The 24,977-nt window shown below is 47.0% G+C and overlaps 1 protein-coding gene across 2 annotated transcripts in view; it reads left to right on the plus strand.

The window, feature by feature from the left end:
- GAB3 (GRB2 associated binding protein 3) overlaps positions 1-24,977 on the plus strand; it is a 62,867-nt gene that overhangs the window by 13,507 nt on the left and 24,383 nt on the right. For both annotated transcript variants that reach the window (XM_030850208.2, XM_060292436.1), the window contains exons 2-4: positions 15,662-15,965; positions 18,026-18,239; positions 18,626-19,104. In XM_030850208.2, coding sequence (XP_030706068.1) covers positions 15,662-15,965; positions 18,026-18,239; positions 18,626-19,104 — 997 coding nt within the window. The remainder of the gene's footprint in view (positions 1-15,661; positions 15,966-18,025; positions 18,240-18,625; positions 19,105-24,977) is intronic.

A 24,977-nucleotide genomic window follows, 5' to 3' on the forward strand; every position in this document is an offset into this window, starting at 1 on the left:
CCCCTCTAAACTGTATCTGTTGCTTTTTTGTGTGTGTTTAGATCTTTGTCAACTCTATTTCTTTTATGGAAATTGGTCTGTTTAGTCTATCTCTCCCTGAGTCAGTTTTATAAATTATACTCTTCCTGGAAAAGTGTCTGTTTCATCCAAGCCATCAAATTTATCACATATAATTTTATGAAATGCTTTTCTGATTTTTTAAATTTGTTTTTACTCTTCTCAGAGGTATTGCTTCCTTGTCATTGCGAATTTGTGCTCTGTTCCTTTTTCCCCTGTTGGTTAGGTTAGTTGGTGTTTTCTGTTTTATTGATTTTTGTTTTGGCAGTGAACCCGTTTTTTGATTATTAATAAGTCCTACTTTTTAATTTTTCTAACTTTAATTTCTCCTTTTATATTTGTTATTTCTTCATTCAGTTTTGGCGTGTTTTAGAGATGAGGAAACTTGGACTGACCACACACTCTTTGTAGATGTTGTACTAGTCAGGGTTTTAATCTGCAAGCAACAGAAGCTGATCCTGACTGATTTAAGCAGAAAAAGAGCTGATCAGAATGATATTGGGCCTCTGACAGAAATGGTGAGAGGATTGGAGAACCAGCTTTGAGGTTAAACAGCCAGGAAAAAACACCCCAAACCACAACTCAGAACTAGTTCTGGTGAGAAACCTGCTATCACTACTGCGGGTGCCTGACAGGCTGAACGATGCCACTTAGCTCGAGTTCACTGCCACCAACCCATCCTACAGAAAACAGTAGGGAAAAGAAAGGGGAAAGACAATGCCTTAGCTGATCAGCGTTGTGGGCCTGGTGAGGTGATCGAAACCTTCCTTCCCGAGGAGTCTGACTCCTTGGTGGTCCTCCCAGTGGGGCTGAGATTCAGCCCAACGCCATCCGATGTCCCCGTTCCAACCCTCCAGGCCCAGGTCTTTTCGAAGCGTGCCCTTTGTTTCACTTACAAGACCCGGTGGAGTAATTCAGCAACTCGCAGTGTTAAGCCCAGGGTTGCTGTGGATGACCTCAGCCTGCGCACGTAAGCTAGAAGAGAGTCTTAGCGCTATCATAGAAAGCCTAGGTTTCCAACCGTGCTTCGAGCCAAGAATTTAAGTCTTGGAGCTTGTCATCCTTTTGCTTTACGATCTGGCGGGAGAGACCATCAGAGTCTGTATTCCAGCTGTGAGGGAGACTGGAAAACAAAGGGTATTAATGGGAGGGCAGCAAAAAGGAAGAATATGAGAATGATTTTAGAGAGATAACCACTGGGGCTTCTCGACTGCTTGATTAAAACGTCTGAGAGAGACAGGGGCCGTTGAGCAGGGTGGTCTGTAAGCCCGATCGCAGTGCAGTTCTGTAAACTTCAGTGATTGGAAAGGGTGTCAGTGGTCATCTCGTTACATACTGGCCACGTTTTTGAGCGATCACTTGTTATCCGGACAGTTCCAGCAACAGGAAACCGGTTACATAAACACAATTCCCAAAGAATCGTGTGACAGCTCCGACTGGGAGAATCCAGCCCGGTGTTGTTACCTCTTGAGATTACACGGAACACACCTCGCTCTGTTCACCTGGGAGCCCCGCTGGCATCCAGTGTGAGGGTGGCCGGCCAATGCCGCCATTCCTTCCAGGTTCTCAGGCCATCCATCCACCTCCTCCGAGCTGCTACCAGGACTGAGTGCACTCCTGGGTTCAGAGCAGCAGGCCGAGCGGAGCCAGCTGCCCCCTCCCCGCCTGGAGGCTGGAGGTCCCCCTGGCTCAGGGCTGGCGGCCACCCCACCGCTGACTCACACCCGCCTGGCTTCCTGTCGAGAGAACTGCGTTTTCCTCTGTGCTCTTGCTGAGATCTCTTTCCTCCAGTCTCTGCTTGTGCTGTTTTGCTTTGTTGAGGCCCGGGGACTGGACCTTGCATTTCTTACCGGTAAATTTCACCTTTTTGTTTGCAATTTGTCCTTCAGCCAATCTGTCATGATCTTTGGGTAGCTGAAAGCAAAGGAGAGGGAAGCATTTTATTGATTTGCAGTGTAAGGTCACCAGGAATCAAGTGGCGCCCACCTCCAGATTTGGGCCCGACAGAGAAGGAAATAAGTTCCCACCTTTCCTCAGGTCCTTCTCAGGATGTAAGTTCCCACCTGTTCAGAACCTAGAGCCAGAGTGGAGAAAGAAAGCCATTGTGCATCTTGTTCTTTTTTTATTGGAAGCTGACAGCTGCTACCACCCCCCTGTCTATGGACCCACCTGCCTCTAGATTGTAACAGTCAACATTCATATGTTTTCATTTTCTGAGAGAAAATAAGCATTTCATAGAAGAAACAAATGGCCCCAAGTCATATAACCAAAAATTGCTAATTAAAAATGTGGTACCTTTGCCCATCAGATTGGCACAAAATTTTCAAACCTTTGCACAATGATGTATGTTCATGGATGTTAACGTCACTATGTATAATGGCTAAAAATCAGAAAGGAAGAAAGTAAATCTCCATCCAAAGGTACTTTGTTGTGACTCTTTGAGTTCCATTTCCCTCATCTCATTTACAAGTCTGAGTGAAATGAAGGGAAAAGTTTATCATTCTCCAAAATAAAAGCACACTCGCAGCAACAAGAGAGAGCAGAGGCCTCAGGGCAATGTAGTCTCCCTAAATCTGCTCCTTCCAGGGGCTTCCAAATCTCAGAGTGTGGAAGTACCATCCTCCAGGTAGTCAGGTCGTCTACGTTTATCGGAGTGTTTTCACAGAAGCTCTTTATGTATTTTGTTTATTCACTTGTAGCTGCCTACAAATTCATCATCTCAACTTTGTTCAGGGGGTCTCTTGCCACGCAGATATTTTTTATCTTTTGTAAGCAAATCTGGAAATTGGTTCCTTTATAGTTTTTGTGAGTTGTTTGGCTTCTCGCAATTATATGCATGGAATAATTCAACATAAAAGATTAAAAGAAAATGTAGGAAAATACTTTTTTATTATCTTGTGTCAGGCTGGATGAGCCCAGAGGCCCTGTATAGCCAAGCCCCAAGGCATGCTGGGCAGCCTTGGCCGGCGGGCCTCCACACCTGTTGTATCCCGCCAGGGACCAAAGTCGCGTTCCTTCTGCAATGGAGCACCCTGTTTTCTTGTCTGGCTCCCTCCAGGTAGAGCCTCACGATGCATCCCACCGTGCTCACTTTGCCTTCTTTCCACGTCAGAACTGTGCCTGCTTTATACCAGCACGCCGGCTAGGCCCCCTCGTGGGCTGCTTTGCTGTCCCCTCCCAGGCCTCCTTTTCCGTGGTTGTTTCGGTTTATCACCACCAGTTCCTATTTCACAAGAAGCAAGTCTGTTACACTGTGGCTTTTAGTGCTGACGAGAAATCCGTGGTTTGGGGTCTTGGTGTAACTAGAAATTAAACTGAAGTTTAAACTGTACTTTAACTCCACCGAAATTTTCACACCAAAGGAGAACTCTCACGTGGCCTTGCTGGAAAGAAGTACACACTTCACAGTCTTACACCCTAAAATGTTATTTTGGTCAATATTATAAGGTAAATATGAACGAAGTGAAATTACCTCCGAGACAGATGCTTGACTCAGAATGTTTTAATATTTGAGATCTTTTGAACTTTAAAGAACAGATCACTCTCACACTCTTTTAAACTATTTAGGCACAGAAAAAGATGCAAGCTTCTTCAGGAATCCTGATAGCAAATTCATAAAACTACAGATCAATCTCACTTCATAGAGACATGACAAACGAATTCCAGATGTGTTGAGTTTAAATGGAAGACAATGAAATATAGTTTCTACAAGAGGATGTTGTAGGATCTCAATCTGATCTGGGGCTGGGGAAAACCTTTCTAAACATGGTAGCAAAACTATAAAGGGAAAGATAGATTTTTGCTATATGAGAATAAAACACTTCCATTCATTCATTTATTCAGTCCTTCAGCAGATGTTTACTGAGCATCTCCCGCATGCTGAGCACAATTTTAGGCACTGGCGCTTCAAAAACAACATAAACCTATAAGGCAAATGAGTTTATATCCTTAACTTCTAGGAAATAATCCTTGTAAATCATTAGGGAAAGGATCGGCATTGCAATGGAAAAATGGGCATAGAAGAAGGTCTACAAAGGACGTGACACATGAGAAATAATATACAACCTCCTGAGACACCAGACAGACACACATTTAAACAACAAGGTGCCCTTTTTGCTTTCGCCTGTGTGACTGCTGGATCTTGCGAAGAGGTTTCTGAGAAAGAAAGTAACTTATTTCTGAATACTTGTTTATGTAATTCCCCTCTGTGAAACTCATTGAAAAGAGTCCAAAATAGAGCAGGAGAATCTAACCAAGTCATGGAGAGCCCTGAGATCGGTTAGACGTCTCATCTCCTCCTGGAAGGGTACAGCTTTGACGAAATAGGAGAAAGATTTGTGAAGGATGCCACTGAAAAATCCTTAACTGAGGAACGAGAGGACAATGGTGTGGGCTTCTCCTCCACCCAGACCCTCAGGCTTTAGGAGCTGAGAGGGACCGTGAGGCGGACGGGACGAAAGCCAGACGCAGCAGGCAGCGCTCATCACTTCGCCGAGCAAACATTTCTGCATCCTGATTGGCACGTGCGTTCCCGGCATGCAGAAATGCACTGGGGTCAGCAGGGAGGAGGCCCAGGGAATTGGCCTTGAACTGTAAGCAATAAAGGGGTCTTCCTTCTAACAGATGTCTGTCCTTTGAGCCCAGCAAGTCGTGAAACCAAGCTGAAAGCCAGGCTGTTCTTTTCCTCTCTAGGTACCTGGGGACGAGTCTGCCGCCGGCAGGTGCCCTCTGGGAGCTCAGCTTCTCCCAGGCCGAAACTCGAGCTTAAGTCAACACTGGCATCCTGTGGGCTCCCGGGCGGAACCGCTTCTCTTGAGTCACAGTTTTGTGCTGGCCAGAGGCTGGGAGGCGGTTTTGGCAACTTCCTGCAGCCAAAACAGTGTTTCGTGCTGATGAGCTGCCCCGTAACCATCACTCTGGGGCCGTTAGCTGCCTGCCAGCTGGGACCTGTCTCCTGCCCGCTGTCTCCTCTTTCCGTCCCTCCTGCCCTCCGGCAGCTGAGTCACGGGTAGCACGAGTGTTAACAGCACCGACGGCTCCACTTCTGAGGAATGAATGTGTGGCTGTCGTGTCATGTTTTTGGAAAGCCTTCCCAGAGGCCGGTGTTAGGTCAATGCCCACCTCTATTTTTTCAGTCCTGTTATCATTTCCTTATTTAAATGTGAATATTTAATTCAGGCAGAATTTATTTGGATTACAGGTGGAATGAGCTAGACATTCATTAACTTGTTCAACAAGATTGACTGAGCTTGCTCTTGGCACCAGGCACCGGGGGGAACATTTTAGAGAGATTTTTCTCAGCATTAAACCTCAGCTACCTTACATCCAATGACACAAGAGACCGGGTTTTCTGAATGCCTTCCAAATTCACATATTTCAGGAGAAAGAAGGGGTGGGCCTCCTGCTGGAGTGTGAGCTCATTTGTATAAAATAGGGCCAGATTTTCTCCTTTCCAAGACCTTTTGTCCTAGACTTGGTAACCAAGTCTACACTCTCATTCCATCCCAGTTGGTTCACATCACGCCTTTCCTCCTGTGTAGAGAATGCTGTAAGGACCTGTGTGCAGGTTAAATAATTTCATTTAATCCATCCAAAGCACTTCGACCAGTTCCCGGGGACGTGCGTGTTACCTATTATTATTACTATTGTGCATTTCAAGGGGTCGGCGTCACCTCATGGTTCAGGGACTCCTTCGGAGATGGTCCCAGGAGCCCTCACCCCTGCGTGCTCAGCTTGAGCAGTGGCAAAGGAACGTCCCAAGGGGACACCCTTGGGTGTGAGGGTCATATTATTTCATTTGTCAGTGTCCAGTTCAGAAATGATGAGAAACCACCCAGGACGTTGAGTGGCGCTTAGGTCTCAGTACACGAGGAAGGTCAAGTCCACGTCACGTAGAGTGGCACACTTATCTCTGCCGAACAGTCCTCCTCAGGGTTCCTCCTTCCACATCGCAGAGATCCAGGACTTGTCTGCTTCTCTTGACAAGGCCTGGAAGCGGAACCCGTGGGCCAGGCCGTCTCCAGGACAATCACAGGAAGCTATTCCACGCCTGCGACAAGTCCCGGCTCTATGTGGTGGCAGGCAGAAGGTTACAGGCCATCAGGCTGACGGGTCACCAGCAATCCCGGCTCCTGGAAATTCCCGACCCACCGCCCTCGGGTCCCCTGGCTTTTGTGGTCCCCCTTGGCGAGGAAGTGGAAGGCGGAGAGAAGGGGCCCCCTTGAGTAAAGCACAGCAGAAAATAGAACATTCACCAGGACTTTGTTTCACTTTGTTTCTTTTTCAATGATGTTCGCCTTTTGCAACACATAACCGCACCCCAAACTTCCTGAGTGTTTTCAAAGTGACACCACTGGGAAGAAAATGGGAGCTGAGCTTAAAGGAGCGGGTCTTGGGAAGTTACTATAAACCTCCAAGTTGTTACCAAACGCTTTCTTTCATCTCGCGTTCTGGGACCACATCCAAGATTCCTGGGGGCCTTACAAATGGCAGTCCTGATGGAGTTGTTAGGTTTTCTAAACACTCACTAACATTTACCAAGTATCGGTTAATAGCAGCACAAGGAGAAGAAAAGCACAGTGGGGGGGATGTGTTCCAGTCAGAAGAAGGTTTTCTGGACACGCACTGACATTTACCAAGTATCCGTTAACAGCAGCACAAGGAGAAGAAAAGCGCGGTGGGGGGATGTGTTCCAGTCAGAAGATGGGCATGAAGAAAGATGTAAAAGGAAATGAAAAGTCAGTCAATGAGACAAGAGCCAGGCTTCAGTCCTCTTGCCTCTTTCGCTCCGTGTCTTCTGGACTCCAGCGAAGAATGTTTGTGTGTGAGGGGACAGAAAGATTCCACTTTGGAGCTAGATCGGAGAAACAGCTTTGACAGTTCCACGAGGCAGGACAGTCTGCGGAAAGCTAACACTCCATCTCTCTGAGGACCAGCTTCTTTTTCTGGAAAATTAGCTGCCTTGACCACTTCACAAGATGATAAATACAAGTTGTTCCATTCGGGGACATGACACAATAATAGTACCTGCCCGGTCATAAAGCAGCCTCTGATTCAGCTTCGACCCCTCCCCTCCCTCAGGCCCACTGTGTCTTCCACCATTTGGCCACCACCCCCTCTTTAGCTTCATCCTCTGTCACTCTGACCTTCCCGGCACCCACAAATTCGTCCCCGTGGTATATTCTGTCATAGCACATGGCCCTCGAGACCGTCATGTGCATCCTGCGAGCGGGGCCTGGTAATGCTCATCTCTGCATCCCCCGCGTGCGACCCATTCCATGAACATCTTTGTGCCGGAGTACTGAGTCCATTTCCGCTGGATGTAATGATTGATGCATTTAGATTGAAATCGCGCATCTTACTTGTACTTCTGATGTGCTCCCCGCTTCCTGTAGGTTTCCTTTTCTGTACTTTGAGTTCTTTCGGATTGAGCATCTTTCTGTAAGCTTATTTAGAAGCTTAACTAGATCCCCAGGAGTTTGTGAACACACAGGAGCTGCTGTAGGTTTCGCCTGTTGTAGGTGCGTGTGTCTGTGTGTCTCAGTGCAGTTTCATTGCACGTGTAGATTCGTGTGGCCACCACTGCAGTCAATATACAGATCTGTTCCAACATGAGGATTCCTCCCGTTAAGCTTTTCCAGCCAGCCCTCCCCCCAGTCCTGCCCTCACAGAGCACACAGGCTAGATGGGCACAGGCTAGAGTCCCAGGGCGAGCTGGAGACCAGCCGATGTTCACTGGCCAGGTCTTGGTTTCTAAAGTTCCTCCTGCAGCCTGACAGATAAGGCCCCTGCGAGAACAGCTCAGAAGCCAGGGCAGCACGGAGCACATCCACAGGTCCAAAGGGGAAGAGGCCTGCACAGTTCCTTGGGCAGCTTGAGTCGAAAACTGCCCTGGCTCAGATGACAGTAATATTGAAGGATCAAAACCCACAGTTCCAAGTGCAGCTCGATGGAGGTTTCGTTCCCTCAGCCCGAGTTGGAAAGCTGGGCGATGCCGGCAGCTTGCGGATGGGTCCTGTGCACATGCGGAGGAAATGATTTCATAGCTTTGGGATTTCACCGCTGCAGAGGGGTCAGGGGGCCAATTCCGCTGAAACAAAGGGACAGTAATCACTCTGGCCAGAAGAGCAGTTTAAATCAGAGGTGTCTCTTTCCAGCCTCAGAGACTTGCAGGACGTTTCTCAGTTCACTTCAGTGTCTTTCGACGATGGATACAATCCAGACAGGGCACTTCACTTTTATTGGAGTGAATTCTGGAGCCCAAGAAGTGAAACTTGCTTAACCCAGCCAGGTTTATTTTATTGTGCAAATAGAACTGAGTGTAGGAATAAAGTGCTCAAACTTTGAACCTTTGTCCATGGTAATCTGCAGCCTCAATAGCCTGTGTTATTAACTGACAAAGGCTCGTCTTAGGAATGTGTAGCTAGGGCTTCCCTGGTGGCGCAGTGGTTAAGAATCCGCCTGCCAATGCAGGGGACACGGGTTCAAGCCCTGGTCCAGGAAGATCCCACATGCTGCAGAACAACTAAGCCCGTGCGCCACAACTACGGAGCCTGCGCTCTAGAGCCCGCGAGCCACAACTACTCAGCCCGTGTGCCACAACTACTGAAGCCCGCGAGCCTAGAGCCCACGCTCCGCAACAAGAGAAGCCACCGCACTGAGAAGCCCGTGCACCGCAAGGAAGAGCAGCCCCCGCTCGCCGCAACTAGAGAAAGCCGGTGCGCAGCAACGAAGACGCAACGCAGCCAAAAATAAATAAAATAAATTAATTAAGAAAAGGAAATGTGTAGCTGACACCCCAGTGTCACTTACCGTGTTGCAGTTTAAAGGCTCGGACCAAGCCTTGCCTGATGTCCAGCTTCGAGAACCTGTCTGTCTGGTTCCCCATCACATCCCCAGTTCCTAGCACGTAAATATGTGGTGAGTAAATCCTGGTGATGAGGTTTGTTATGAACCCACAAAGCTAGTCATATTTCTCAAGAGTTGTGTTTTAAACCTAGGTCCAGGGCACTGTGAAATCATGTGGAATTAGTTCACTCAACAAGTATGAGCATAGTCTCAAAGCTGGACCTTAGGCATGGGTCTGAAGTTTCTGGGAAAGATCTAGGTTGGAAACATAATTTTGTAAATCATCAGAAAATAGATGGTTGTTAAGAGAAATGATACTGGGTGAGGCCATGAGGGAGAGTGTGTGAAGTTCAATAAGGGAAAGCCATCCAGAACAGTGTGTGTATGTGTGTGTGTGTGTGTGTGTGTGTGTGTGTGTGTGTGTACGCACGCACGCGCACACTTTTTTTTTTTTTAATTAATTAATTTTATTTTGGCTGCGCTGGGTCTTAGTTGCAGCATGCATGTGGGATCTAGTTCCCTGACCAGGGATCGAACCTGGGCCCCCTCCGTTGGGAGTGCAAAGTCTTAACCACTGGACCACCAGCGAAGTCCCTGCACACATGTTTGTGATGACAGAAGGTCCATGAATTTCATCATGTTTTCTAAGGGGTTCACAACCCATAAAAGGATAGGAATTCAGTGTTGAAATGGTCCATCTTGAACTCCCTTTGCATCCTTGGCCAGTTAGGTACCTTTAGAAAGGGCACTGCTTCTACGCATCACAATCTGTAGAGATGCTTGTTAAAAATGCACATTCCTGGGCCCCAAGCCAGGCCTGGTGAGTAAGCCTTTCTGGACGTGAGGTCCAGGAATGTGCATTTTTAGCAGGTCCCTGGGGAGTCTGTTCATTTCTCCCCAGGGAGCTGCTAAAAATGCACTTCCGGTTCACTGAGCACTTCTTTTATGCTTAAGGTGTTGTTCTACACATCCAGTGAATTTTTCATTTCAGATATTGTACATTTACCTCCACAAGTTCCATTTTGTTCTTGTCTATATCTTCTATCTCTGTCCTCATTATCACATTTTCCTTTAAATGTCATACATTATAAGAGCTGTTTTAAAAATACTGTGTGCTTATTCCATCATCTCTGTCATTTTTTTTTTTTTTTTTTTTTGCGGTACGCGGGCCTCTCACTGCTGTGGGCTCTCCCGTTGCGGAGCACAGGCTCCGGACGCGCAGGCTCAGCGGCCATGGCTCACGGGCCCAGCCGCTCCGCGGCATGTGGGATCTTCCCGGACCGGGGCACGAACCCGCGTCCCCTGCATCGGCAGGCGGACTCCCAACCGCTGCGCCACCAGGGAAGCCCATCTCTGTCATTTTTAGGTCTCTGTCTATTGTATGATTTTTCTCCTGATTATGAACCACATTTTCGTGCTTCTTTGCATTTCTAGTAATTTGGGGAAAATGCTCTACATCATAAACATTGTATTGTTGAGTGTCTGAGTTTCATTGTCTTCCTTTAAAAAGTGTTGAGCTGTCTTTGTCAGGTAATTCACTAACTTGAAAGCTTCTGAGGTGTGGCCTGTCTAGAGTCTCTGCTGGATGTTTCAGGTTTCTCCACTTGAGCTGGTCTGAGTATCTCCCAGCCCTGTGTGAGCTCGGTAGTCATTCACTTTGTGGGTGTCCAGGCGTTGTTTCTGGATTCACCTCATGGGGTTTCACCCAACAGATGTGGGTGTTAGTATCCAGCCGACGTCCCGTGAGGGAATTCCCAGGTGGATTTCTGCAGCTCTTCCTTTACCCTCTTTTCAGCACCCTCCTCTTTGGTGCCTTTCCCTACAAATTCCAGCTGCCTCAGCCGTCCAGAATGCTGCTCTGTCTTGGCAACTCTGCCAGTCATATTACATTAGGGCCCCCACCCTAGTGACCTTATTTTAACTTGATACCTCTGTAAAGATCCTGTCTCCAAATAAGGTTACCTTCTGAGGCATTGAGGGTTAGGACTTCAACATAGGAAGTTTGGGGGTGGGGGGGAAACACTTCAGTCCATAACAGGGAAACTCAGATTCAAGTCTCAGTCCCTCTTCCCTGGATGGGAAGCCCGCCATTGCACAGCAGCCACCTCAGCCTTGCAAGAAACCAGCCAGGAGGTGTTTGTAAACACAGAATCAGCAACGGGCCTGGGATCTCAACACACCTTCCTAGGGGAGTTCAGTTTTACCTTCTTCATATTTGAGAAATGAGCACAAACACCTTTCCACAAGGTTACAGGATGTCGCAGGGTTTTGTTGCTGGAGTTGATACTGGTGGGCTGCCTGAAAAGGCTGATGGGAAACATCTTTCTATGGTCAGAGCTCGAAGAGCCCTCAGGGCCCATCGGTGTGCAGTGGGAGAAGCGATTTGCCCAGGGCAAACTGACAGTGTTTTGCTGTGGAATCCCGCCATCCTGCCCTTGTGAAATGTGAACATCTCCCCAGTTGGAAGAGCCAGCAGCCCCCGGGTCCCGCCGTGCTCAGTGCCTGGCCCATAGTGAATGCAGCATGAACATGCCCTATCCAGAGAAATCTCTTCTTTGCGTTTTTAAATGTTTTTATCACTCAAAAGAGCATCCCCTAGACACTATAATACAGTGGAATGTCACTCAGCCATAAAAAAGAGTGAAATAATGCCACCTGCAGCAACAGGGATGGACCTAGAGATGATCACACTGGGTGAAGTCGGTCAGACAGAGAAAGACAAATACCGTATGACATCACTTATATGTGGAATCTAAAATATGACACAAATGAATCTATGAAACAGAAGCAGACTCACAGACATAGAAGAGAAGCTTATAGTTACCAAAGGGGGTGGGGGAGGGATAAATTAGGAGTTTGAGATTAGCAGATACACACTATTATATATAAAATAACCAACAAGGACCTACCGTATAGCACAGGGAACTATATTCAGTATCTATCTCATAATAACCTATGATGAAAAGAATCTGAAAAAGAATATATGTCTAACTGAATTGCTGTGCTGTACACCTGGAACTAACACAACCCTGGAAATCAACTATACTTCAATAAAAAATAATCCCACAGAAAATTTCTCATACATCTTTTAAGACTCATTTACTCCATAGATCACCTCTGTCCTTTCTTTTTCTTGTCATTTGTCTGTTGAAGAACCTGGGCCTTTGATCACAGAATTTCCCACTGTCTGGCTTTGCGGGTGGAACTTCCACGTCTGCTGGTTCCTCTTCATAAGTTAGCAACTGTTGAGGCTGAACACCTCTACCTATGATTTCGCTGTGGACAGCAGAATGGTGAGATTCTAATTCTATCATTGGTTTTCCTTTGTTAAGCAGAATACCTTTATGAAAAGATAATGAAGTGGTTCCATCACAGCCTCTGAGGATGACAAATTCTTTTTTCTCTTTTAATATCATGATGAACTCCCAGATTGAAACATATCTGATGGATTTCAAGCCACCGTAATGATTATATTTATTAAAGCTCGAATTGTTCCATCTTCGACCAGTGGGAGTACCTTCAGGTTGGCTCCTGAGTCCCTTTGATAACTTCCGTGTGGAGCAGTGTCACTACGAAGGCTTCACTTCGGTGCTGGCCGCTTGCTTTCAAGGGTCTTTGTCACATGTCTCTCACTTCCAGAAGCCCAGAAACCTGGTTTCACCTACTCAGCAAAGAGCTCCAAGAACACGTTATTTCTGCTTTTCTTTTCTTTTCTTTTTAACATCTTTATTGGGGTATAATTGCTTTACAATGGTGCGTTAGTTTCTGCTTTATAACCAAGTGAATCAGTTATACGTATACATATGTCCCCATATCTCTTCCCTCTTGCGTCTCCCTCCCTCCCACCCTCCCTATCCCACCCCTCCAGGCGGTCACAAAGCACGGAGCTGATCTCCCTGTGCTATGCGGCTGCTTCCCACTAGCTATCTATTTTACGTTTGGTAGTGTACTTATGTCCATGCCACTCTCTCGCTTTGTCACAGCTTCCCCTTCCCCCCCCCCATATCCTCAAGTCCGTTCTCTAGTAGGTCTGTGTCTTTATTCCTGTCTTACCCCTAGGTTCTTCATGACATTTTTTTTCGTAGATTCCATATATATGTGTTAGCATACGGTATTTGTCTCTCTCTTTCTGACTTACTTCACTCTGTATGACAGACTCTAGGTCTATCCACCTCATTACAAATAGCTCAATTTCGTTTCTTTTTATGGCTGAGTAATATTCCATTCTATATATGTGCCACATCTTCTTTATCCATTCATCAGATGATGGGCACTTAGGTTGTTTCCATCTCCAGGCTGTTGTAAATAGAGCTGCAATGAACATTGTGGTACATGACTCTTTTTGAATTATGGTTTTCTCAGGGTATATGCCCAGTAGTGGGACTGCTGGGTCGTATGGTAGTTCTTTTATTTGTAGTTTTTTTATATTTATTTATTTGTAGTTTTTTAAGGAACCTCCAAGCCTGTGGGAGGGCGTGCTGGTGAGTTTCGCACGCAGGCTGTGCTAGGCGCTGCTGCTTCCGTGGCCCTTCTTCAGCGTCAGCTCGGCTACCACGTCGCCCCGGAGGATGTCTCTTGTGTATGCCCGTAGCATTTTGGCTCTCCCTTATTGTAGCACTGATCTCGCTGACTGCAGTTGCCTGTTTATCCACGTGCCCACTTCCCCTGCTGCCCACGAGACTGAGTGGCAGGGCCCGTGGCTTGTTGACCAGTGGCTAGCATATTAGGGTGCCAACAGATAATTGCTGAATGAATGTCTGTGTCATTCTTCTCCTACCAGGGCGCTCCTTACCCGGGCTTGAAATCTATCCATTTCATATTTCCACGCCTCTCGGCATCCCAGCTACATGGTGAGCTCTTTCAGGGACCAGTTCTAACCCCCTTCCCCATCTCCACCATCTGGCAGGATGCACTGTGGACCCCTCCCCCCCTGCCCACCAACACTGTTATTAAAGGATAAGAAATGTGTTTCTATAAAACTAAGAGCAGTTAACTTGAAACTTGTCTCAGCATCCAATTTGACTTCCTCTTTTAGAATCATTTTTGGGAAGTACAACAAAGTTCCTCTTCACATTTCCCTACCAAAGTGGCCTTTGGAAAGTTTGGGGTACCCCGGGCACCCCAGGGCGTTCTCTCATCCTGACGGTGATGCGGGAGCTCCTTCCACCCCATCCAGTACCATGTTTTTGTGACAGGAATTTACTGAATGATTAATGCTTCTCTCCCTCGTCCATCACTCCCAGGAGCCTACAAACATGCTGTTATTTCTCTTGTCTTAAAAACAAGGACTTAATTACACTGCTTTGTCCCTCTTCCAAGTGGCCAGATCTCTCCTTAGAGCTTTACACCATCATTGAAGGCACGGTTTCCTCCTCTCTGTCCCAACCCCATGTGGGGTGACCGCCACCCTTCTGATGCTGCCTCTTGCCATGGCCTCAAAGCAGCTTTCAATTCTGAGCCATGATTGCAGGTCGGGTGTGAGAGCCCCCTCTCCCTCTTCATGGCCTCATCAGATGCTCTGCTGCCTCAGATCTCCCAGCCCCTGGGCAGGAAGGGAGCTGAGAACACTGCACACGGTGCCCTTTCCCTTTTCTCCCGGCCTCTGGATGAAAGCTGGTGGGCATATAAACATGTCAGGCACACCTGAAGCTGCAGTGGCACGCAGAGCATCATTCTCTTTTCTTTTTTGGTCATGGTAAGCTTTGCCAGACCATCTGACCTCAAGGTTTGGCTCTCCCATATTCCTGTAGCACTAAAGGCAGTTCCCTCCTATTGTTACGGTGCTTCTCCGCAGGGAATAGAGGATCCTTTAGGCCAGACAGTGCCTGCCCCACGCCCCGGCCCCCAGCCCTCATGACAGGCTGACCTAGGGGGGTGGATGCAGAAGTGTCTTCCATCTTTACAAAAAAATCCCTGGACCCCAGAGCTCTCCCCCTTTACAGTCAGACATCTCTAAAGAATTGCCCACAGTCCCCTCTCTCTTTTTTTTAACTTCATATTTAGTGAACCTTCCACCCTCACTTGAGTTCAAATCTATTCGTACAGCTTCTTAGCTGTGTGACCTTGGGCTCATGAATTTCTCTGAACCTCAATGTTTTCATACATAAAATGGACATAAAAATAGCTACCTGTCCCATGGGATAGTTTTGGAGATGAAATAGGTTGTGGTAAAGCCCTTAGAAAACAGTCTGTCACATAGGAAACAGAACCAGCACGTTACTTAATTCTCTGAGAATTGTACTTGTATTTTAATCTTCATTTTGGGGATTTTACAGAAAGACAGTCACATCAACTTCAGCTAATGGTAACCCTCTTTCCTCTCCAATGTACACTATTCTTCTTTTCTTGTTGAGCAATTCTCTACAAGTCAAATGACCACATTAGACGGCACTGATTTGAGTGTATGATACTGGCTTTTGGCTTGAGGTAGACAGTGATAAGAAAGCTTCCTTCTTGTTCTGCATTATTGTTTTTTTTTAAAAAATGCATGGGCACACATAAATTTGCACTGCACGCCTTTGCTGCATCACTTGTGATGACTGCATAGCTCTCATCAACCTGGGGGTGTGAGTCTCATCACTACGCTCCCCAGTGATGACCGATCATTAAAATCACTGGTGAAAGGCGACTTGAAGAGGCCGCGTGGGTCCTTTCAGACAACGCCGCCGGCTGGGCCTCGCACCTCACTGTTACGGTGGGCAGTGTCCTCGTCCGGCCGGCAGAGTCTGAGAAGCCGTGTCCTCTTGCCTCCCCGCAGGCCTGGCGCAGGCGCTGGTTCGTGCTGCGGCGGGGCCGCCTGAGCGGCGACCGCGACGTCCTGGAGTACTACCGAAGCCAGCGCGCCCGCAAGCCCATCCGCACCATCGACCTCAGCGAGTGCGCCGTCTGGAAGCACGCGGGCCCGGGCTTCGTTCGTAAGGAATTCCAGAACCATTTCGTGTTCATTGTCAAGACTGCATCTCGCACGTTCTATCTGGTGGCCAAGACCGAGGAAGAAATGCAGGTGTGGGTGCACAGCATCAGTCAGGTCTGCAACCTCGGCCACCTGGATGACAGCGCAGGTAAGAGCGGACAGGGGGTTCCCGAGGCTAAGGGCGGGCGGGGGCCGCTGCGCTTGTGCCAAGGAGCTCCGGAAAGGACCCGGCGGCCGAGCCACGAGCCACGTGCGCTGCCCCCGGAGCGTGACAGGCCACTTCGGTGGCTTCAAAGCCTCACCTTGGCTTTGCTCTCGTGAGCTACAGGGAGCGCATGCAGTGAAAGCAAAACGTGGGTGGGGACGTCCTGTACAGCTCTGATTTTCCCCATGCTGCTGCTGCCGGTTTTTCTAGAAATATCAAATATCGCTGTCTTTAAAAGATTCTAGGAACTCCAGCTTTTCTGTTGCCTACCGGGTTGTTCAGTACTAGAAGGTAGAAAGGACTAAGCTACTTGTCTTGGGCAGGTAACGTTTCCTCTTATCTCCAAGTGGCTCAAGGTCTCTGCAACGGAAATGAGCTCTAAGTTTGCTGTGAGCCATTTCTGGGCAGTGGAAGCAAATGACCCATGAGGCTCTTTTTCTCTCACCCTTGCTGTCTCTCTTTTATACACACACGCGCGCACACACACACACACACACACACATACTGCCCTTTCTATATAATGTACTGGGTATAAAGCTCTTGGGCTTACAGTGAACTCTCCTTCATGGATTTTGTTCTTGAGGCCCTGGCACCATGCCCTGATCTTCAAACTATGAGACTTCGAGTCTGCTTTCTTTTAGTCTCTTAGTCTAGCCCGCAGAACCTTACCCCTAAATCCCATGGTCTACGGTTGCTTCAGCATTTCCGTCCTTACTGGTGCTTATCATCTTCCACTGAAATACCCACATTCTAACGCTAGGTGGCGCCGAAGAGTCAGAGTTGCATCTCTCTTTAGACAGACGTGAGGGTGTGTGCGCTTCCTGCCAGCAAAGTCCTTTTCTTTTCATGAGCCAGGGAAGCTTACTAAGTGAAGCTACTCAGTCACGCCGCTGCTCACTCTTCACCCCAGTCCATACATTCTGCCCACACCAGACACATATTTTTGTGTCATGTTATGTGTCTCCTCTGTTTGTTTCCTCATCTGGGAGTTATGCTAAAATATAGATACATAACATGTGTCCCGATATCCTAAGGGGGAACAGAAACAAGTAAGGCACCAGGCATAAAACAGAAAGCTCTGGCCTGAAGTTGGAGGAAGCCGGAACCCCCCATGACCTCTTTTGTTCCCTGTAGCCCCCCTCAGTTTTGACGAGGATGTAGGGGCTAACTGGTCATCTGAGAACCAAGCCTGTATTAGCTCGTCTCATCCCCAGACGGATTCTGTGGCATATGTAGCATGAACATAAGCACTTTACAGATAAGGAAGCTTGGAGCAAGCGGGTAACTTGCCCGAGGTCAGGACAGCTATATACTAGAGCCTGGACTTGAACCCAGGCAGTTCTGGACGACTCTGACTCAGGAATCCTGCATTCCTGCCAACTTGGTTCAAAAGGGACATAGAAGCAGGCCTTTCATTGGGAGTTTACGAATGTGGGCTTTCCAGCCATCACAGCTCTTCATTTCTTTCATTCCTTTTCTTAGACATCACTAACAGTCAATCATTAACGCTGTGAGGGCAGAGTTAGAACGGTTCCAGGCACACAGTAGGTGGAAGAGTAGGTATCTATATAGACATAAATAGACATATATCTACATATGCATGTCTGCATATGTGCCCAAATGCTTATGTAAGTCCATGTACATGTATTTATTATGCATAAATGTGTGCGTATATGTATATAAAATGTAAGTATATTTGTTGAGTGAATAAACAGTGATGCAGAGCTGTGGCCGAGGGCCATGAAGAGGCTGTGTGAAGACTATCTAACTGCAGATTTTTAGGCCAAGAGTCCTTGGGTTTTTTGCTCTTAATTGATTCAGCACTTCACTCTTGGAACATTGGCCTTCTTCCCCAGACATTGTTTATAGCTTGGGGAAACGGTCTCCATCAGTACAAACACCAGCTGTGATTTGCATCTTCTCTTTGGCCTCTTAGATGCCATTTGAGAAACTGTGTTCTAGCCATTCTTAAACATTCAGCTGGGAAATGATTTCTCCTGCAGATTGTGTGGAGAGTGGCTCTCGCGCGCCTTCCTGCGTGCAGCCCTCTGCCGCCAGCTCCCTTTGCACCGCCCCTGCTGTCAGCTCCCTGCCAAGAGATGACCCAAGCACTAGTACTGTAGCCACTGAGGAAACCGGAAGTGAGTCAGAGTTTCTCTTCCTTCCTGATTATCTGATTCTATCCAACTGCGAGACGGGAAGACTGCACCACGCCAGGTACGCCTCCAGCTGTTTAGCTGTAGCATCTTCTAGCGGGTGTATGTGCACTCCCCTCTCTTCCTGCTGCCGTCAGGGCAGGGGCAGATCCCTATCAACCACTACCGAGGCCGAAGCTTGTGGCACACCAAGCAGAGTGACTCATGCGTTTCAGCGCTGTGGCTTTCCTTTCCAACCTTGCATTTTCATACGTACCTTACGCTTAGAGGATGAAACAAATCAACGAGCCATTTTTTCCCCCTGCATCAAGGGGTTGGTGTCACTGAGTGTGGTAGAGGCGACATTAGAGGCATGGGTGGGTGGGTGCCGAGGGTGTAGCAGTATCAACTACCGCTGCCGGGGACTCGCTGCCTCTCAGTCAAATGTATGTGCTTTTCTTCCATCAGTCTCCCCACCAGATGTGACAGCTGGTCAAACTCGGAGCGCTCGCTGGAACAGGGGTCCTTCGACGACGTTTTTGTGGACGGCCCGCAGCCACTGCCCTCCGGGAACCTGGCCTGCCCCTCACGCCCTGGGAACAGTTCTCAAGAGGCCCCTTCCACGAGGCCCCCGGCTGCCCTGATCTGCACGAGACATGTCAATGGCCCGTCCAGGGACCACTTTTCTTTACCGGTGCTGGAAACTTCCTTAAACTCCACCGTCCAGGTAGATCAAAACCAAGCTTCCTTGCCCTACGGGGTAAAAGAACTAGATGTTATGTCCAACACGCCACCTCCCCGCCCCCCCAAGCCAAGCCATCTCTCTGAACGGCGCCATGAGGAGCAGCTCCTGTGCGGTGGGCCCAGTAGCATCAAGAAGCCGGAAGGCACTGTGGTACCGAGAAGAATCTCTCTCTCTGGTTTAGATAACATGAGAACCTGGAAAGGTAAGTGTCAGATGCTAAGCTTCGGTACCGAGAGAAGCCTGGCTTCTCTTTCCTCCTTGTGTCCACATGAGGACGTTGTCCAGCGTCCTTTGCTCAGGCCAGTCCAGTGTCCCGGCAGGGTCAGGCTCTGGGTGGAAGCGCACACCCCGAGCAGCAGCCCTCACTCCCAGGCTCCCCACCCGCCCCACCGGGAGAGGCATGCGTGGGTCCCTGTAGGTGCTGAAAGAAGTCAGATCCCTGGCCCCCTAGTCACGCCCTTGCCCACACGGGACCACGCTCCTGGTGTTTGTTCGGAGCCACTCCGGGACCCACTTGGTACAGAAGGCGGTGTCTTTTGCCAAAGCTGGGCCCAGTTCCATCCGTTTCCTTTCACATGCAGACTGAGCACTGAGGTGGGAGGCCATACCTCTTGTCTCTATGTTTTAACAATCCAATCAGCCTCATCCATCATCCCACCTGACATGTTCTTTCCAAATTCTACCTGGCTGAAGTGATGTGGCCTTTTGCCAAGCTATCACCATCAAGGTGATGCTAACCTAGCCCTATCAGCTTGGTCCCTGTTTGGCCTTTTTCTGGAACTCTGTTGCTTCTCACAGGGTTGCCTTGCATGCGCACTCTCTCTCTCTCCCTCCCTCTCTCTCCCTCTCTCTCCCTCTCTCCCCTCTCCTCTTCTCTATCTCCATCCAAACGTTGGATTCTTTCACACGAAGGTGAACAAAGGCTAAAAGTCATTGAAATGGAGGTTTTGACCATGAAACAAAGACCAAAACAACAGTGCTGGATGGAAGCCAAATGGCTCTGGTAAGGCAGAGGGGACGTGTCCCATGGACTGCTGTGCCCTCCATATGGAGCTCCCCCAGGAACCGATGTCTGTACGTGGCGGCAGAGTGGGGTCAGGTTCGCTATCATCCTCGTGGGGCTCCAGTGACCTGGCAGCCGTGATTGTCCCCGAGGCCCTCCAGCCCCCCTCTGCCATCGGTGAAGTGCCCGTGGCGGGGAGTCCGCATCTCAGCTCTGCTGTCTCCCATCGGGCCCCTGCCCCAGCCTGCACCACTGCCAGTCTCTTTTTTGGGGGGGGAGGGGCTACTAAATTATTTTATTGGAAGGAATAGTAGAAATGAAAGAACTTAAGTGGGTGTTTTGGTACAACTTATAGAAAAGGTAAAGGTAGCCACGACATTCATGCCCCGCCTGGGCGACCAGGGAAGTCACCCGCCGAGGCTGGCTCGTCACCGTGTTCCAAGGTGTGCTTGTCAGAGAGACACAAGCTGGTGTCGTGGTCACCCAGTTCGTCAACGGATCTCACCTCTTATTCAGGTGATGAGTCTCAGTGAAATGACACAAGCTGGGGGTCGTGTTGTCAGTCGTCACTTTTTTCCAAGCGCAACACATTCTGTTGCATTCAGCTGCTTGCTCTCCAAGTCGTCATGGTTTAATTTCTTGATTTCATGACGATTTTGGGATTCAGCCACCTTGTTGGTTCTGCCCAAACAGTGTCGAACAGGAAGAATTTCTGGAAACGATTAAACAATACAGAAATACATACTATCTCTTCTTTTTAAAGCATAAATGAAATCTGAATATATTTACTGTAATACAACTCGTTATCCTGAGATCACACCACCACCATTCTTGCCTGCCTCTAATCTGTTTTCCACACGCAGTCAAGTGGTATCTTAAAAAATGTAAATCAGATAGTCAGTTCCTTGCTAAAAACCAATCTAGGGCTTCCCTGGTGGCGCAGTGGTTGAGAGTCCGCCTGCCGATGCAGGGGACACGGGTTCGTGCCCCGGTCCGGGAAGGTCCCACGTGCCGCGGAGTGGCTGGGCCCGTGGGCCATGGCCGCTAAGCCTGCGTGTCCGGAGCCTGTGCTCCGCAACGGGAGAGGCCACAACGGTGAGAGGCCTGTGTACCGCAAAAAAAGAAAAACGAAAAACAAGCTAACGACTTCTCTTTGCACTTGGGATAAAATCTAAATTTCTTAGCATAGCGTGCAAGGCGCACTGGGATCTATCATGCCTACATCCCTTATCCTTCTTTTGTTTTTCTTCCGGTTTTATTGAGCTGTAATTGATGTACAGCACTGTATGAGTTTAAGGAATACAGAATGATCTGACTTACATACATCATGAAATGATGACCACAGTAAGTTTTGTGAGCATCTGTCATCTCATGTAGATACAACATTAAACAAATAGAAAAAAAATTTCCTTCTGATGAGAACTCTTAGGAGTTACTCTTTCTGTGGTACGCGGGCCCCTCACTGTTGTGGCCTCCCCCGTTGCGGAGCACAGGCTCCGGACGTGCAGGCTCAGTAGTTGTGGCTCACGGGCCCAGCCGCTCCGCGGCATGTGGGATCTTCCCGGACCGGGGCACGAACCCGTGTCCCCTGCATCGGCAGGTGGCCTCTCAACCACTGCGCCACCAGGGAAGCCCAGGAGTTACTCTTGTTAACAGCTTTCATATATGACACACAGCACTGTTATTTATATTTATCTTGTCCTGCATTCCATCCCTAGTACTTATTTTTCTTAGAACTGGAGGTTTGTACTTTTTGACCACCTTCAGACCTTCATCCAATTCCCCCTCCCCCAATGCCATACTCTCAACTAGGAGTGAAAGCGCAGAGTCCTAACCACTGAACCACCAGGGAATTCCCCTTCTTATTTTATTTCTGTCTGTGATTTATATGGTTTTTAGTGAAGTCTTGCACATCTCATTAATGTATTCCCATGCATTTGTTATTTTTACGTGATTGCGAATGGTATTTTACTTTAAATAATTTCTTTGCTGTTGCATGCAAATAAATTAGCTTTATATTTTGATTTTGTATCTACCTTTTCTAAACTATATATTTATTTGCATTTTCTTTGTATACAAACATATCACATGCAAATACTAATAACTTTGTGTTTTCTTTTATAACATATCTTTCATTTTCTTTTTCTTATGTCAGTGCTTGGGCTAGGAAGGCCAGGACATCTTTGAATAGTAGTATTAATTACAGGTATCCTTGCCTTATTCCCAATCTCACATGGAAAGCTTCCAGTGTTTCACCATTCTAATGTGGTTTGCAGCAGACTTTTGTAGACACCATTCATTAGATTAAGGACATTCTCTGATATTCCTACTTTGCCAAATGTTATTTTTAAAAATCATGAAAGGGTATTGAATTTATTGAAACATTTTATGATCATGTGATTTTTTTTTCCCTTTATCCTGTTAACGTGAAGAACTTCACTGGCCAATTATTTTTTGCAGTATAGTTGGTTTACAATATTATATTAGTTTCAGGTGTATAGCATAGTGATTCAGTATTTTTACAGATTATACTCCATTAAAAGTTATTACAGGGAATTCCCTGGCAGCCCAGTGGTTAGGATTCAGTGCTCTCACTGCCGGGGCCCGGGTTCAGTCCCCGGTTGGGGAACTGAGATCCTGCAATCTGCGTAGCATGGCCAAAAAAAAAAAAGTTATTCCAAAGTAATGGCTATACTTCCCTGTGCTGTACAATATATATCCTTGTTGCTTATCTATTTTATACATAGTAGTTTGTACCTCTTAATCCCCTACCTTATCTTGCCCCTCCCCCTTTCCCTCTCCCCACTGGTAAACACTAGTTTGTTCTCTATATCTATGAGTCTGCTTCCGTTTGGCTATAATACATTTATTTGTTTTGAGTCTGCTTCCGTTTTGCTATAATACATTTATTTGTTTTATTTTTTAGATTCCACATACAAATGATATCATACAGTATTTGTCTTTCTCTGTCTGACTTACTTATTTCACTAAGCATAAGAGCCATCCACATTACTGCAAATGGTAGAATTTCATTCATTTTTATGGCTGAGTAATATTCCATTGTATATATGTACCACATCTTCTTTATCCATTCCTCTGTTGAGGGACACTTAGGTTGCTTCCATGTCTTGGCTATTTTAAATACTGCTGCTATGAACATTGGGGTGTATGTGTCTTTTCGAATTAGAGTTTTCATTTTTTCCTGATATTTGCCCAGCAGTGGGATTGCTGGATCATATGGTAGCTCTAGTTTTAGTTTTCTGAGGAACCTTCATGCTATTTTCCATAGTGACTACACCAATTTACATTTCCACCAACAGTGTACAAGGGTTCCCTTCTATCCGCATCCTCACCAGCCTTTGTTATTTTTTGCCTTTTTTTTTTTTTTTTGCGGTACGCGGGCCTCTCACTGTTGTGGCCTCCTCCGTTGCGGAGCACAGGCTCCGGACGCGCAGGCTCAGCGGCCATGGCTCACGGGCCCAGCCGCTCCGCGGCATGTGGGATCTTCCCACACCGGGGCACGAACCCGTGTCCCCTGCATCGGCAGGCGAACTCTCAACCACTGCGCCACCAGGGAAGCCCTTGTTGCCTTTTGATGATAGCCATTCTGACAGGTATGACGTGATACCTCATTGTGGTTTTCTAATAATTAGAAATTTGGAGCATCTTTTCACGTGCCTGTTGGCTATCTGTATGTTTTCTTTGGAAAAATGTCTATTCCCTTCTTTTGCCCATTCTTAAATCAGGTTGTTTGTTTTTTTGACATTGAGTTTTATGAGCTGTTTATATATTTTGAATATTAAACCCTTGTTGGTCATATCATGTGCAAATATTTTCTCTCATTCTGCAGGTTGCTTTTTGTTTTGTTGGTGGTTTCCTTTGCTGTGCAAAAGCTTTTTAAGTTTAATTAGGTCCTGTTTGTTTATTTTGCCTTTATTTCTTTTCCTTAGAAGTTAGATCCAAAAAATATTGCTATGATTTATGGCAAAGAGTGTTCTATGTTCTCTTCTAGGAGTTTTATGGTTTCAGGTCTTGCAGTTAGGTCTTTAATCCGTTTTGAGTCTATTTTTGTTCGTGGTGTTAGGGAGTGTTCTAATTTCATTCTTTTCCATGCAGCTGTCCAGCTTTCCCAGCACCACTTATTGAAGAGGCTGTCTTTTCTCCACTGTATATTCTTGCCTCCTTTGTTGTAGATTCATTGACCATAGGTGTGTGGGTTTATTTCTGGGCTCTCTATTCTGTTGCATTGATCTATGTGTCTGTTTTTGTGGCAGTATCATGCTGTTTTGATTACTGTAGCTTTACAGTATTGTGTTAAGTCTGGGAGGGTTATGCCTCCTGCTTTGTTCTTTTCCCTCCGATCGCTTTGGCATTTCAGGGTCTTTCATAGTTTCATTCAGGGTCAAGATCCATATGAATTTTGGGATTATTTGTTCCAGTTCTGTGAAAAATATGGGTATTTTGCTAGGGATTGCATTGAATCTGTAGATTGCTTTGGGTCGTATGGACACTTTAACAATAGTAATTTGTCCAATCCAAGAGCGCAAGATGTCTTTTCATTAGTTTGTATCACCTTCAGTTTCCCTCATCAGTGTTGCATAGCTTTCAGAGTATAGGTCTTTCACCTCCTTGGTTAAGTTTATTCTTTTTGATGCGATTTTAAACAGGACCATTTTCTTGCTTTCTCTTTCTGATAGTTCATTATTAGTGCATAGAAATATGACAGATTTCTGTATATTAATCTTGTATGCTGCAACTTTGCTGAATTCATTTATCAGTTCTAATAGATTTTGTGGAGACTTTAGGGTTTTCTATATAAAGTATCATGTCATCAGCAAATACTGACTGTTTTACTTCTTCCTTTCCAATTTGGTTGCTTTTTATTTCTATTTCTTGTCTGACTGCTGTGGCTGGGACTTCCAATACTATGTTAAATAGAAGTGGCAAGAGTGGGCATCCTTGTCTTGTTCCTGAATTTAGAGGAAAGGTTTTCAGCTTTTCACTGTTAAGTATACTGTTAGCTGTGGGTTTGTCATAAATTCCCTTTATTGTGTTGAGATACGTTCCCTCCA

Source organism: Globicephala melas, chromosome X, assembly GCF_963455315.2.
Source record: "Globicephala melas chromosome X, mGloMel1.2, whole genome shotgun sequence".
Lineage (NCBI taxonomy): Eukaryota > Metazoa > Chordata > Mammalia > Artiodactyla > Delphinidae > Globicephala > Globicephala melas.